This window comes from Pelmatolapia mariae, linkage group LG17, assembly GCF_036321145.2.
Source record: "Pelmatolapia mariae isolate MD_Pm_ZW linkage group LG17, Pm_UMD_F_2, whole genome shotgun sequence".
In the NCBI taxonomy this organism is placed as follows: domain Eukaryota; kingdom Metazoa; phylum Chordata; class Actinopteri; order Cichliformes; family Cichlidae; genus Pelmatolapia; species Pelmatolapia mariae.
In genome coordinates, this window is record NC_086242.1 from 25,305,891 (window position 1) to 25,322,592 (window position 16,702).

The 16,702-nt window shown below is 37.7% G+C and overlaps 1 protein-coding gene across 2 annotated transcripts; it reads left to right on the forward strand.

Moving 5' to 3' along the window:
- The first annotated feature begins 1,654 nt into the window (after nucleotides 1–1,654).
- Nucleotides 1,655–15,838, forward strand: prrx1b (paired related homeobox 1b). Of its 2 annotated transcripts, XM_063501142.1 has the most exons (5): nucleotides 1,655–2,413; nucleotides 7,805–7,980; nucleotides 11,850–12,031; nucleotides 14,041–14,075; nucleotides 15,010–15,838. In XM_063501142.1, the coding sequence occupies exons 1-5, from the start codon at nucleotides 2,167–2,169 to the stop codon at nucleotides 15,063–15,065; spliced, it is 696 nt and encodes a 231-aa protein (XP_063357212.1). In that variant the 5' UTR covers nucleotides 1,655–2,166; the 3' UTR covers nucleotides 15,066–15,838. The 2 variants fall into 2 exon arrangements, with proteins under 2 accessions (XP_063357212.1, XP_063357211.1); XM_063501141.1 differs by lacking the exon at nucleotides 14,041–14,075.
- Nucleotides 15,839–16,702: the final 864 nt, after the last annotated feature.

Sequence of the window (16,702 nt, forward strand, 5' to 3'; positions counted from 1 at the left end):
TAATCCCCTACGATTCTAGTACCAGTATAAATGATTCTTACTGCATGTTTTTCATACTCAGCCTGTTTCATCCTTAGCTGATTTGAAACACGGAAATCCCCCCAGATCTCCAGTTTGAGGAAATTCAATAAATTCACATTGTATTTCTTTCTTTTTCGTTTGTGTGTTTGTTTGTGGCCTAGCTATGCTCCTGTTTTTTTTTCTCTGTCTATCTCTTATTTCATCTCACTTCTCTGAAAAAAGGGAGTTTTTCCTTCTGACCGTTGCCAGGGTCTTCCTCACGGGGGATCATTTAGACTCACGCTTTGATACTTGTATGATCTTTACCTTTTCATATAACACACCTCGATATGTCTTTTGGTCTGTATCCAGCATTTCTGACTTTAATTTTCATAATGCTTTGAAGAGATTACAGCTGATAATCAGAATTTTTGCCTTTTATTACATTTCAAAATTTTACTGGCACCAGTGAAACTGAAACTGTTTAAGGCCATCAGTTCAGCATTCAGCTATGGACAGGTAGGGGAATTTGTAAAAGTACCTGAAAATCCTAGTCTGGTGTAACATTTTAATGGTGTGATGACAGAGGTAAAACTATCATGAAGTTATCAGGGGACGGCTGTCAGGCTCTGGTTGGCTGGTAAATTGATATATTAGATCCTGGACAATATTTGTGAACAGGATGTCATGTAAGACAATTCATCAATTTATTGAATGGGATCTGCGTTTTTTTAAGTGCAGCTCATGTAGATTTTTTGCATATTTTGCAATTATAAAGTTTAAAAAAATATGTGAAAAAATTCCTTTTTTTCAATGTTTTTGTTTGTTTGTTTTTTGCTTTGTTTTTAGAATGTATTTAGTGGCAGGAACATCACGTGTAACATACAAATAAATACACTGTCAAGAAATGTAAAACTCGTGCGTTTCTTTTTCGCGATCCAAAAAAATGAAGAATAAAACATTGTTAAAAATCACGATAAGACACAAACAACTATCACTATTATAAAAAATGCACTTTTGAGTGATGTTTGTGGGACCTCATGCTGGCCTTGGTAATTAGCTTGTAGTTTAAGAACCGGTTTTCAGTTTCAAATCTAAATGTGAAAGATTGGATGGTTGGTGCCATAGTCGCCCTGTAATTTGCTTCTATCATTTCTCCGTTACGCTGGCAGCTCAGCCAGCACTCATGCGGACAATCCTGTGGATAGACTGACTGGCACTGGTTATGGTTGATTTAACTGGTGGCACACCGCAGGACATTCAGAGTGGGTTTATCAGCACACAAAGATAACAGCGTGCCTCCCTTCACACTCTGCTGCCTCCTGCATCCCCCGTAAGGACTCTCAAGCTGAGGTTTATCAGAGAAAAACAGCCAACACCAGGCGGGCTGTCGATGCTGCTGATGTGATGTTTTCAGCTGAAGGGGGAAGAGGGTGTGGGGTCATGAAAAACGTCAGACACAGCAAAAGCGTTAGCACGCAATTACGGACTTCTTATTAAGAGTGCGGTTGAAAATCGGCCCACTTTCGTAGTGCAGCAAGTCTCTCTTTCCAGCTGTGTGTGTGTGTGTGTGTGTGTGTGTGTGTGTGTGTGTGTGTGTGTGTGTGTGTGTGTGTGTGTGTGTGAGTGAGAGAGAGAGAGAGAGAGAGAGAGAGAGAGAGAGAGAGCGAAGCTAGCCTGAAGGTGAGGCGGTAACGTCCTGCCTCCGTGCCTCTAGCTGCCACTGAGCCAGATTTGCGCGCACACAGAACTTTACGCATCTGGTCGTCATCAGCAGCAGCGGCCACTCTTCCTGCTCATATGTGGCTCAAACCGAGGAGGAAGAGAACGTCTTCTTCTTCTTCTTATATGATTTCTTGAAATTGAAACAAAAAAACGCGACAGGACGAACACGGGCCGGTCATTTTCTTCTCTGACTCGTACTGCTGGATGTATTGGCTGTAAAAAGATTTAGTGGGGAAAGCAGGAACAAGTTCGTTTGAGAACTCCGTTGCTGATTTGGATGTGAACAGATCCACCCTCTGCTCGGAAGTCCCGAGTTTTTATCTGGCTGTGTTTTTCTAGAGGCGCTGCTAGTGCTTTCTGCATGCACGGATCTACTTGGCTCACTTGCGCTTCTCTTTCTTATTACCGCTCTCTTTTTTTTCGCTGGTTCCCACTTGCGTCATGACTTCTAGCTATGCACATGTAATGGACAGGCAAGCTACGATACCAAACCGCCTGGAGAGCCCGATCACGTCTAACCTGGACAACTTGCAAGCCAAAAAGAACTTCTCAGTCAGCCATCTGTTGGATCTGGAAGAGGCCGGGGAAATGGTCGGTACCCAGGCAGACGAGAGCGTCGGGGAGACGGGGAGAAATATGCTGGAATCCCCGGGGCTGACTAGCGGGAGCGACACGACCCAGCAGGAAAGTAAGTGAAATGCTGATGAAAAGATGTTTTAAAAGGATGGGACGAAGCCGAAAGCTCAAAATAACACGTTTTTTTTCTTATTATTTGAAATAATCCTCAGCGAACTGTTTTAGCCCCTGTTGATATCCCAAGTTATCATTCATCATTTCTAGGAAACAAATCAAATCGCAGACAAAAGTAGTTCTCTTGACAGGCTGAAAACTAAACTTGTTTCTTTTCATGACTTGCTGGCGAGTGTCCGCGCGCAGACCACACGAACGGAGCTCTGCGAAAAGCCGCGCGCATGGAAGGAATCTTCTAGTGAGTTTTGGCAATACATCACCCCTGACGGTCTCCCCCTCAAAATGACCATTAATTTACCATTAACACTCTGATGTCAGTGAAGTATGATGTTGATGGTGGACATGGTCAGTGAAGTCTCCTTACAAGTCTAACTTCGGAGTAATAAATCTTTTCCCCACGACTGTTGACCTCAGCAGGGCGCTTTTTTTGCCCTACATTTAAGAAAAAAACACCAATAATGAATTTTGAAAACAGACTGAGTCATGTAGACGTGAGCAGGTGTTACTTATGCTTTGTGAATATTTGCATAACCTTATCACAATTTTTATTACAAAACATTTTAAACAAGGCCTCATCCCCGCTGGGTGTGCAAAAATGAAGCCGATATCTTTGACACTACAGAGGCGGGATCTAATCCCTGGGCTGCCGTTGGAATTCCACTGTGAGAATCGAGGTTAACATTTCCAACTTTTCTTTTGGGATACGTCACTGCCGAAGCCGACAAGAACCTGGATAAATTCAGCGCAAACAAACAACTACAAATAAATAAATAAATAAAAAAATGCCACTGCACGTCCTCTCCACCTCACCGCTGAGAGAGTAAATAAACGCTCCCTTCTTCCTCCCCCTCCTCTTTTTCCTGCTCAGAGGGCCATTTGCAGAAGTTGACACAAACGTTATAGCCTTTAATGAGTGTTATTGTTATTTTTAAAGGCTAAAAAATCGTCTGTGAGAAATATGGAGGAGGAAGTGGCCGGGTCACGTCGTTAATCTACGGTTATTTTCAGCCTGTCAAACACTTTCAGAATATCGGAGCCTAGTCATTTGTCATAATTACCGCGCGTGTCCTCGTTCCGACAATTAAAGAATCAAATAACAGCATCTCATCAGCTCTTAATTTGTGGAAACGTGACTCTGACAAACCACAGAAGGAACGAATCGATCGGATTTAGAAAACAAATGTTTTAGACTGATGAGTAAAAACTGTAGTGCTAGTTTTTCGGCTTTTATTGCATTAAACAAGAAATCAGACTTGAGCAAGTTTAACATTTTGATCTGAATTATTACGCAAGTACATTATTATTATTATTATTATTATTATTATTATTATTGTTGTTGTTGTTATTACAGGCAACAACTGATTCAAACATTTGAAACATTTTTAGTCCACGTTTAAAAAAACAACTTTGCACAGATGTCCATTATTTGCTTGGGCGTCCACAAAATTTAGTAAAAATCCAAATAAAATAACAAAAAATTGCCAACTACACTTTCATTTAGGAATCAGGTCCCCTCTAACGAATTTGTCTTGGCAGCAGGACTAATTGACTTTCACTGATCGCTGCTAATGAGATCAATCTATAGTCCCACGTGTTGACCACACTTGAAGCTGCCAGAAGGATGATGATGGTGCTGATGATGGTGCTGATGATGGCGATGGCTTTGATTTGCTGTTTTAAACATCACCCTGGAGGGTTAATTAAAAGCTGTGCGACACCAAACCGCTGCCCAGGCGCTGCACGATCTATTAAATGAAAGAGTCTTTTCGGGAAGCTGAGTTTTTTTAAAAAGCTATTTGTGCCCGCGTTCTCAATAAACCTCTACGTGACGGCATTTGGACCCATGAAGGTTTCCAAATATTTTATTCCATGAAGAAAACTCGCGTGGAATTGATAGTTTTCAAATACCCTTTTTTATTTAGATTTTTTTTTTTAAATTTACAATTGTATACAAGTACTGTTAAAAATACCTGCGTGGATTCCGTTTTGTGTGGACTGTCCTCTGTCCTTTCATATTTTTTTAAATTTAAAATCTAAAAATGAAATCCGATAGAATACTGAAAATAAATACCTTTTTTATACAGGCCTACAAACCTTTTGAATTTATTTTTAATTGCTGAATCGCCCTAAAAGTGTCATTTAGCAGTCAAAATGTTTAATTTAAATGATATAATAACATTTAATTCCTATATGTTTAACTGAAAGTTTAGACGCACTTTTAGGTTCTGACAGATCTTATTTGCTGTCCACTTTACTCCGGTTGTAAAGTCGGCGGGAAGGGCGTCACGATTCGCTCCTTAACTCCCAGCCTGCAGACGCGCAAACGCTGGTTTCTGGTGAGAAAGCTGTATGCGGTCGTTGGTTTGCCATGTGTGGCCTTTACAACTCCAGTTTACTGCAATTTGTTCTTTTCCATTTAATAAATAGAGTTTCAGCCCAAAACTGTGGACCGTGATGTCTGCAGAGCTGTTGTAATCACTTCTAAGAAACTTTGGTGCTGTAGCTATGTTAAATATTTTTGAAGAAAGAAGGAAAGAAAGAAAACAGGCACACACATTTTCATGTAAATTAATGAGGTTATTTGTTTTTGTCTGTGGTACTGCAACATGGTCATTGTTCTTTGTGAGATTAAAATGTAAAAAAGCAAAAAACAGGCCTGGAGAAGTCAAGAAACTACTTATACTTGCACAAACTACTCTCATTGTGGATTCAGTCCTTCCTTCCAAGATTTACGTTTTATTTTCAATAGAAATAAAATGAAGATGTCATTAGTAAAATCTATTGGCTTAAACCCCATGGTGGCAGGATGCCCACAAAAGGTCACAAGGCCAGTCTGATTAACTGGATTATGAAGAAGAAGAGCGAAGGATGGGGGTAGTTGTAGTTTTAGGTTTAAGGTATTTTTAAGGCATTTAGTGCATAAAATAAAGGCAAAAATATGAATACAAGTAGCTACTGCCTTTTATTACTTTCAAGCACTTAAGGAATAAAATATCACTTCATGGATTTGTTTTAGTTAAGCAATTTAATGAAGCATCTTTGCACTCTCCTCCTCAGTATATGGGTTGGCCTCAAATGTGAAGTAGAACCAATTTAAAGGGCTCAAAGAAACCAAAATGAACATTGTCACTCCAGCCCTTCAGCACCCCACCTACACACACACACACACACACACACACACACACATACATCTATTTGTGACTCAAACTGTCTTACAGCCTGCAGTAGCAATTGTGTTTAAACGCTGTGTACTGCAACCATAAAAATCATAATTATTTGTACTTATAACTGTTCATGGTTTCAGCTTCTGAGTCTCGATCCTGAAATAAAGGTGAAGATTCAGTCAAACAGAACAAATGAGACATTTGGTTGCAGCAGTAAAACAAATAATCGGGTCAACAGCAGCACAAGATCAAAATCTGAAGCAAATAAAGTGAAAAATATGGACATAAAAAAATCATAAATTCACACAAGAATACAAAATATTTTTTTATTTACAACAAATTATTTTTCTGTCTTTGCTTTTTTCCTCTGGCTATATTTAATGTATAGGCCTGTAAAAACCCTTTGTATGGAGCAGCAGAAGAAAACACTTTGTGTTCAGCTTGGACTGAAATAAATTCATTAAGAGTTACAGACAGATATCACTTTTTATTTTAAGGGCTCCATTTTTGATACCAGCAGGTAAACAAGTTTACATTTGGTTTTCTTTTTGCCAATCGACTAATTAACTGACAGCAACTCTTAGAAGAAATGTTGACAGCTAAACAAACAGGTTACTCGACGATCGAGTAATGTTTGACACACTGCCAGGAGTGTGTGCGAAAAATGAATTAATACAACCACAATATCCCGTGTTTGGCTGAAAGTTCATATTTCTACTAACAAACATGCTCCAGAAATCTTTTTTTAAAAAGTGCATAAAACTGTAAATGAGCATGAAAGTTGAAGTAGTTTGTATAGACTTAAACAAAGATTCAAAGAAGTGGAAATTTTCAAAAGTAAAGTTTTTTCTTCAACAGCAGCCAGCTCCATCAGGTAACACATTACCCGATGGATGAATGTTGTGAATAACTTTTAATTTTGAATATATTCCACAAAACTTCCAGAGCATGTGACTGAAAGCTCAGAGAAAAACTGGTCTGTAAAAAGTACTGCAATAAAAGTTCTACTTAATGATTTTTACATTAAAAAAAATACACACAGATGTTTCTAGAAACACGGCCAATATTTGCCATTCTGGTTCATTAGATAAAGTTTATGGATTTCATGTAACCCCAAAATAAAGAATAACACATTTAAAAAGAACTACTATCCCAACAAAACAAATGTGCTGAATACAAAATCACAATCAGAGTCACAAAATCTGTAGCAGCAAAAACCCAAATGATTCTTTTTGTCTCAACTGATTGAAATCTCTCAAAATGTTATTACTGCTAAGTAGCATGAAACACTTGAGTGTATTGAGCAACGTCCTACCTTTGCATATGTGTGTGCACATAACTACAGACTGTGTGTATGTGTGGATGTAATTAGGAACACTTTAGATCACAGCCTTATTTTTCTGTGTGAAAGTGTTAGTTTGTGGTCTTGTTGTGCAGCCACAATTCACCAGCACTGATTTCACCCAGCGGGAACTATCAGACTGAGCACATGGAGCTCTTCCATAATGAATTACACATTCACCTTTGCCAAAGTGATTCTGTTACTTTTGTTTTTGGCTTGTGTGCTAGTTAGTTAGGTGAAGAGCCAAGTGACGTGTTTCTGCAGATCCAGAAATTATTTCACAGCTTTTTAAAAGAAATCGTACTTTCTATGAGGGTAAATATTCATATATAATATATAGTTTTATATATAAATATTGTTTGTTTACAAGAAAATAATGATAAGGATAAACCACAAAAGGTACTGTTAATAAGTCAAGTCTTGCTCTAGTAAAATGTAGAGCTATGATACGTTGTGTCGTTCTTTGCGTATTAAACTTATTAAACGACCTTCTGCTCTAACTGGGCAGAAACAAACCTCAACTTGTTGACCTCAATCATCAGTCTTTAAGTGGTAGTGTATCTATCTGTCTATCTATCGATCGATCAATTTTAGAAATTTTAATTTGTGACTCAAACTGTCTTACAGTCTGCAGTAGCGGTTGTGTGTCAATGCAGACAATGCTTCCTGCTGTAATTATATAACAATATAACAGTTACAATTACACTTATAGTTAATTGCAATTATAACTGTAATTATATAGTCGTTTGATATTTTTGGTAATGCTTGAGCAAAACGAAGCTGTTCCTCTGATTCATAAAGTTCCTTCTTTCTCTTTGTGCAGATGAACAGATGAACACAGAGGAGAAGAAGAAGAGGAAGCAGCGCAGGAACAGGACCACCTTCAACAGCAGCCAGCTCCAAGCTCTGGAGAGAGTGTTTGAGAGGACACACTACCCCGATGCTTTCGTCAGAGAAGACCTGGCTCGCCGGGTCAACCTCACCGAGGCTAGAGTGCAGGTACGAAAAAAGGTATTGCCACAGGAAGGTGGCTTCAATGCTACGTGGCAAAAAAGAAAAAAGAAATTCCTGTCTCTAATAGTTTCAATGTTTTCCTGAGATTATAAACCTTCAGTAATAATTCACATTCTGATACTTTTATTTTGACAAATACTGATTCCTTGACATTTGATTCTCCTGTTATTTGAACATTTGATTGAACTGTTAGCTAGATTCTAACTTATGTAAAGAGAGAAACAACAAATGCACTTATAAGATTTGAAATTAGTGTTGTACCAGAATAAGTCAGATATAAAATAAATAACTTTCTGTTAATATACAGATATAAACTTATATGATACAAATCTTAAAATAGAACGTATTAAATAAATATTTGACTAAGCTGAAAAGTTTGAATAGGAAACTGCAGTACACCCGGTCACACAAACAGCACGACTCCTCACAGCGTCAAATCATCTGTTAGCTTTTAACTTAGTATATTTAGTTATTAATCCTTCCTAATAGGCGAAAGTCATTAACAGCTTTAGATTTTGCATTGAACTAAACTGATAAGAGCTGACAAATATCTCTTATCATGCCAGAGTGATCTTTTAGATAATTACTGATATTGTAGAGTCTGTTAGCAGTTTGCAAAAACTCCCCAGTGAACCGACCGTGATTAGAAAAGTGGATGTAATGATGTTTAATTTCCTCAGTTGTTTACAAAATGTGTAAAACACACAAGTGCTGCAACAAAAGGGCTGCTAAATACGATGCTGTCAGTGGGAGAATGAACTACTGACTTTGATATGAACGCCGCAAAAACAGATACAAACTGTGATGTATAGTGTTCTGACATGGGTCTCGTAAAATTAATGTTTCCAGTTGTTAGTAAAAGTTTGGGTTTCATGAAGGATTTTTCATCCAGACACACACTTGAATGCACCGAACGTCTGATATTCTGCATTTCTGTTCATGAAGCATGTGTTGTATTCCAGCGTGTCATATAAGTCTAACATACTGAATTAGAAATGATGTGTTTTATTATGTTGTGTTATATTTTTTTCTTTATATATTTCACCACAAAATAATTTGAATGAATGCAATAAGAGAAAAAGCGTTCAAAGATGAACTACAATTTGAATTATTGTCAGTTAGTCCTTTGGTAATGGATTCTGTCCTACAGCGGCTTGATTGATATTATGATTTGCATATTTAAAAAATGGTACTGTGGTGTAGTGGTTAGCAGGTAACCTCACAAGCAAGAAGGTTCTTGGTTTGAACTTTGTGGTCTGCTGGGGCCTTCCTGTGTAGACTATGAGTGTTCATCTAGTGCTTCCATTGATTGCTTCCCACAGACCTTAAACATGCATGTTGAATAAGATAAGATAGGTGTGAAAGTGAGAGCGGGTGGTTGACTGTCTACGATGGACTGGAGATGGGCAAGGCGTATCCTGTCGCTCACATTATGTCTCCTTCCTCTATGTCCCTTAGGTGGAAAAGTAGTAAAGAAAATGGATGGATTAAAAGAAACATAATTATAAATGTTTTTATTAATTACAAAACATGTAAATGTCATTGAGTTTATAGCTGTCACACAGGCGATCAACTTTAAGGTAATTAGCAGTACGTTCAGCAGCCCCAGTTCAGACAGCAGACTCTGAGATGACATTTATGTAAATGCAAAAGTCACACTCAGCTCATTCTTTGTCCTCACAGCTTTATGACCAGTGTTTGCTGGTTTTTTTCTTGGTTGTACTGGATAATCTGCCACTCTTCACTTATAAACAAGAAAACATTTTTTCTTAAATGCACTCAGGTATGCCCTAGAAACACGTGACTTATGACTAATAATTAAACACGTGCATTTCTTGCAGGTATTGATATATACAGTGTCTATAAACAAATCAGTGCTATCTTTATACAAAACAATGAAAGTATTTATTCTGTGGCCAGAGTGAGAGGGAAAGAGGAAATAGTGATCTGGGAGTGAGACAAGCAGCACATCTGTGATTAATGTGTAGCAGAGAGCAATGCAGAAATGCTTTGATAAAAGACTTTGGGTAATTCCTGAGGCAGTGCGTCAGCAAGCCCCTCTGAGTGCATACAACTTATAATAATGAACTCAGTTCCAGAGTAAGGAAAAACATCAGCATCCTCCACCTCAGTCATCATCTACTTAATGAGATGGTTGTGCTGGCGGGGGGTGGAATTGATAAGGACAGAAAGAGGTAAACTATAGATGAAGCATGTACACACGAGCGAGAGCGTGTGGACCCATGGTCATTTAAGACATTAGACTAGATATCTGGATTGGAGACAAGCGTTTAGGTGCTCTTTATGGATCTGCTCCTTTATGGGTAAAGATTTTACTACAATTTAATAGACATGAAGCATTTCTTCTATACTGTGTTTATCTTTTAATTGACATTAATTGCTGTTTGTGTACAGAATGTAGAAAATGAGCTTTCTTGTGTTTAAAATGTGTTGCAGAGTGAGACACAACTATTTTTAAAAAATCCATAATGATAGATCGATATTTAAAAATATCTGAAAATATCTGTTACACTGACCAATCGTAGCTTCAAGGGATTTCTATAGAGCTTCAGACAAAATCAAAACGTTGATTATCCCTGTAAATAATAGTTGAATGTAATATGGTCCGTGGATGCATGTATGAAGCACTTGTTAGGCCATTCAAAAAGCAAAGTTACTGATTTGCCATTATATCCTGATCTGGGTATGAGAACACATGTCTGAGGATGACAGTTCGCTTTCTTTATTTTAGAGCTTTTACCAACAGCTCAGAATTTTCCCTCACGAGTGAAACTGTGAGAGTGAAACACCATATAAAACCTCTTTTTCTTACTGATGTCATACGACTTAATTCAGTGCTGACTGAGAAATTTTAGCGTATTTGACTGCAAACTGTTGTAGGATACCACAAAAAAAAAACCAAAAAAAAAACCCATCTTACTTCGGACACAGTGAGCACGAGAAACATTTAGGGCTTCTATTTCACTGCATGGTTAGAGATAAAATGCGGTTTGTTGAGCAGGCCACAAAGTTGGCGATTACATAGAGAATTATGAAATTCTATGAATGTGCCCAGACTATATAGATAGAGGTTTCTGACACATTACCAGCTTTCAAGGTCAAAACTTATAGTATATTAAAAAAAACTTCCTTGCTTAATTGACCAACATTTTGGTCAATACAAAAAAAAATGACCAATGAGTCTGGAAAGACTCACCATAGTTCCTCATACTTCACAGTGCTATGCCCGAGCTATAAATATTAATAGTCTGGAAAACACTAACATTTTGGCATTTTGGGCATCACCATGTTGTTTTATTGGAGTCAGAGTTTACTTTATATGTGGATGAGAAAGTGGAGCTAAAAGTATATTAGGGAAGGCTTTCTTTAAAGCCTGATATCTAATCAGTGTCAGAAATATTTAAGCAGGACCACTGGCATACTGGTTGGTAGGTGTGAATTTAGCTAATGAAATCATAATAACCTGTTGAATAAATCTATTAACTATGGTTGAAATTTTGCTGAGAGAAGTTGAAGCTTTTTCGAGTCTCTTTGGAGGCAGGACCTCCAAAGAGACTCTTTCAGTTGTATTCAATTGAGTTTAACTTTATTTATATAACACCAAATCTCAAAACCAATGCAAAGGAAGAATTCTCTTCTCATTGGTTCTTTAACAGGAAGAGACTGCAGTATGACTCTTCAGCAATGGCTTCATATCTAGTGGCTACATCTTATTTTTGATATACATATATGTATGTTATGTTTGGATTAAAGGAGCAGTGCTTTCATAGTCATGAAGATTAAAAAGCGATGACTAAAAGACAAACAATGTGTTCTGTCCTTTGTCTTTCCAGGTGTGGTTTCAGAACAGGAGAGCTAAGTTCCGCAGGAACGAGAGAGCTATGCTGGCCAGCAAAAATGCCTCGCTCCTCAAATCTTACTCAGGAGATGTGACAGCAGTGGAGCAGCCAATTGTGCCTCGCCCTGCACCCCGCCCCAACGACTACCTATCTTGGGGGAGTGCTGCGCCCTATAGGTATAGTCCCCTCGAACATCACCTAATAACCTTGCAGCCACATTCTGTGCACAAAGCCTACTTTGAAAACAAATGGAATTCATTTTCCCAGTTTAGAGAAGGACTTCCATTTATTAGCAGTTTCCCAAGAAATTTTCCCTTTTTCCAAGAAAAAGGGAAGAAAGAAAGGTGGGAAAAGTATAAAAAGCCAGAAGGAATAACCACTAAGACTAGCAGTAACATCACCGTAACAGTTCTCTCGCTTTCTCTCTCTCTCTCACACACACACACACACACACACACACACACACACACACACACACACACACACACACACACACACACACACACACACACACAGATGCTGAGTTCTGTTATTGTTTAATTTCCTCCTCTCCTACCTGCACATACTTTTCATTGTTCCGCTGAAAGTTTTCATCTCCTGTGATCCTGAACTCAAACAGACTTATACCTCAGACAGTTTACACACACACACACACACACACACACACACACACACACACACACACACACACACACACACACACACACACACACACACTGTCCATGCAAACTATATTTCTACACCAATAGCGATGCCTTGTGCATTTCGAATAGTAAAACAATGTTATTTTTCTTTTTGTCTAATTGCCCATGCAGACAAACCAAGGCTCACTGCTGCAGCATATTCTGTGTATCCAAAGCCGCATGTATCTAATGCCTCCTTGCCACAGAGCTTTAATACAAAATAGTTAAACGTCCCATGTCCTCTTGTGCAGCTTTAAACAAAATGATGCACATCTGCACCAAGTTTCAATTAATTCAGTCTGATTGCTTTTGGGTAAGCTTGCTGACAGACAAAACAACAAACAGACAGATAAACAAACAGCAAAGAAAACAGCTTTCTGCTTTGCAAATGTGACATGTTCCTCTATTACAATGAACACGCACACTTTATTATGACCAAATCACACATACACGAGGTCTCAAAAGCTGATTAATCACTAAAATTAATTTCTGGACTGAATCACCCAGTGCATTTGTTTGAAACTGAGCTTTAGGTTATTACAAATCCTTAGCAAACGTGAACCAACGTGGAACAATCAAGAGATAAAATAAAAGTTTAGTCTTTAATAATAAAAGCAGACTAAACTACTGATGAATTTAATCTTCTTTTTAAAGGATTTGTTAAAAAAAATAAAGGAATGGCAGATTAAAAATATATACACGTATTAAAAAAATCACCATTAACCCAAATTTAATCTTCATAAACACATAAATATTTACCTGCATTTTACTTCCAAATTTACTTCTTGAAAGTCATTTTCTTTTTATTAAAAAAAAAAGTCTCTTCAGCTTAAACTATTAGAAGTCTATACATCCCTAAATGTCTGACCTGTCCATTTATTTCTCGTTGATGAAAAATCAGGCGGAAAGTTTTTCCACTTCATTTCTATAGCACTGAATATGAAATATTATCGCACAATAATCTAAAGCCAGATTGTGTTGACAGTGCAGTGCAGACTGTCTCTGAACGATTACACTGTAAACCCAAATGTTCAAATTCATTAGTGTAAACCTTCTTTAAAAAAAAAAAAAAAAGTTTTTTGAAATAAAAAATTGTATATTCAAAAAATACTATACTCAAACATTTTATATATTGTTCTAGGTATGTGTAGACTAATGTTTTGTAAGTGTCTTACTGACACATCTCAAAAGTGGAAATTTTTGCAAGAAATGAATGTAGTGAATGTAAATGTCTCGACTGCAGCGTTTAATTTGTGATGGTATAAACTGGTTTAAAACTAGATGTTTCTGACTAAAGTAAAGGACTCTAGACTGCTTTTGTAGAGAAGAAAAACTTAAACCAGAGACTATGACAATAAAGAAATCTCAAGTGAAAATATTCGAGTTATATATATACTTAAAAATATTTAAGTAGCCAAGTACTACATCTTGCATGTAATGAAAATATTTAAATGATGAAAAAAATGTTATTCACAATGACAACTTGATCTATTTGTTTTCAGGAGAAACGACTGGCAAGCATGTATGCCTAAAATAGGTACATGTAGTCTTTCCATTTTAATAACTGTAGTGAAAGTTGAGTGAATGTGACCTTTAAATGCTGTAATACTGAGTTAAAGACCAAACTTTGTTCCTACATTTTCATTCTGCCTTTTAAACTCTCTAAATCTTTGCCTTCTACCCTTCATATGCAACTATAATCTGTTGCACACATCTAACTTTAAGCTAATTGTGTTGAATCAAAACACCATTTTCCTCTCCCTGTCTCTCATCTAACCCCTCTGTCAGCGCTTGAGGGCCGGGGATAGATCCTGTGACCCTCCTGAAGAGGTGATAATGTGAAAACAAACCATATTAAATCCACTATTGACCCCCATGACCCCTCTGTGCTACACTACACAAGATAATGAACATCACACAGAATGACAGCGCTCTCCTGGGCAACATTTTTGTGACTCTGGTTACATTGGTCATGATTTACAGTAATTCTCAGTTCTGAAACTGAGTATAAAATGTCAAACCCTACAGCTGCAGCCAGGGAAATCTTTGTAGCAATAATGCTTTGTAGTGCCAAGAGTTCACTGCGCATTATCCCTAAGCTGGTATCCAATGCTGGCAGCGTGAGTGCCGCAGAAAATATTGCCCACAGAGAGTCTCTTTCTCTTTCTCTCATATATATATATGGGTCATTATCTTTCTGATTATCTTTCTGATTATCTTTCTGATTTCTGCTGTTTCACATACTGCTATTAACAGACAATATAACCACCAGCTTGGTGCCTAGACAACAAACATGCAAAAACACCGGTCATGTTCCTGTAGGGATTTTAGGTTTCAGAGTAATTGATGTCACATTTAGTTTAAAAGGTTTATGATTTTTTTGTTTCTTTACATATTTACATAGCTGCAGGTGATACTGTAATCCACAGATGATGTAACCTTTCACCTATTCTGCCTCCTTCCTCTCTCAGTGCCATGGCTACCTACCCACCCACCTGCTCCAACACCAATACATCCCAGGGAATGAACATGGCCAACAGCATTGCCAATCTGCGGCTCAAAGCCAAGGAGTACAGCTTGAACCAGGTGCCCACAGTCAACTGAAACACTGAGAGGCTAGGAGATCCCAGAGGAAGGGAAGGAGCCCTCTCTCCTACAAGACCCCCCAGAGAAGGACATTGTCTCTGGGATGAACATTATTCCACATACTCTGGATCAAGAAGTATTCTTTTCTTTCTGGAGCAGCCATGATGGTATACTACTATCAATGTACCAATGTGCAAAAGTGCAAAACCGTGTGATGGCAGGATTTTCCCCAAGCCAAGTTTTCTTTTTCTCCTCAGCATCACTGAATTCTTGTTCACACAAAAAGACATCTAGACTGGATGCTGTAGCCAAATATCTGCACAGTTTTGCATTTGTGATTGTGACTTAAATGGAGGGTTAGTTCCAGTCAGAGAACTTGCTTAAATGGAGACTCATATGGACTACATGGAATCCCACTTTTTCTATGGTGTTGGATAAAATTACACACCATAATTGGGATCATCTACTTTCTTTCTTTTTATGTCTTCAACAAAATGACAATGACTTCCTCTGACATTTATACAATTAAATTTTTTTTTTCACATTTCTTTCCATTTTATACCACTGACAAACAAACATTTTCAACACATTTTGAATTTCATGTAATAGTCCAATATAAAGGAGAGGCTAATGTATTTCTGAATCCAAAATCAGTAGATAATTTCATATGATATCCTTTATTTGTACCAGAATAAAAACTTGTATATGAATAAACATGCGTTTCAAGCAATAAAATTGCAGTTTCAACACATATCAGAGGGGAGAAAACAGTTGTTTTCCAATATTTTCCAGGTTTCCAACACTTTCTTTAAACAGTCTCTGACTGAGTCTTTACGCTTGCAGATTATTATAACAAAAATATACTGCCTACGATCAGTCAACCTTGAATCATGCTTCAAGAAGTATAAGGAATAAGTGTGTTTATAGATGAGACCATTTGGAAAGCAAACTGATCACGGACCTCATGCACACCCCATAAAAAGAGAGATTTACAACCAGAGAACAGATGCTCCTTCAGAGAAACCCCAAGGTCCTCCTGCTTTGTGTGGGGGATAGGCTTGGGGGAGGGGTGTTTTCCTGATTACCACAACCTGAAATTTCCATCTTAAAAATAGGATATTTATGAGCGGGGAAATCTTGTCCTTGCTATGGAGGCCCTCGGGTCTTGTTTAACTGTATGACTGTTAAACAAGGTGTTTCTTCTCCCTGCCCCTCATAACCTTCACTGTCAACAAACATAAGTTGATACTGGTCTTTGAATGGTGTTCCCAGACTGTAAAAGCCAGGTTGAATGAAACCGTAGCTGATGAGGAAGTATTTTAATTTGGTGGACTTAAAAAAAAAAATCGGCATGCGTGCCATCATATGAAAACACGGCTCAAGAAATTGTCATTTGCATAAGTTTACACTTTGACTAAACCTTTACGTTAGTGGTGTCAGCAACATTATATATGTATTGAAGTGTGTTTGCAACATCTCCTTCATTCTTAGGGTTATGCACGAATCTGTACAAAACTTAATCGAAAGAGAATGAGGTCAGTGGTATGTAGGCCTTAAACTGTTTATAAGAATGAAAAT

Coding starts and splice junctions, on each gene's coding strand:
- prrx1b (XM_063501141.1), top strand. CDS start 2,167: ATGACTTCTAGCTATGCACATGTAATGGACAGGCAAGCTACGATACCA. Junction 2,414..7,804: donor CGACACGACCCAGCAGGAAA/GTAAGTGAAATG, acceptor CTCTTTGTGCAG/ATGAACAGATGAACACAGAG. Junction 12,032..15,009: donor GGGAGTGCTGCGCCCTATAG/GTATAGTCCCCT, acceptor TTCCTCTCTCAG/TGCCATGGCTACCTACCCAC.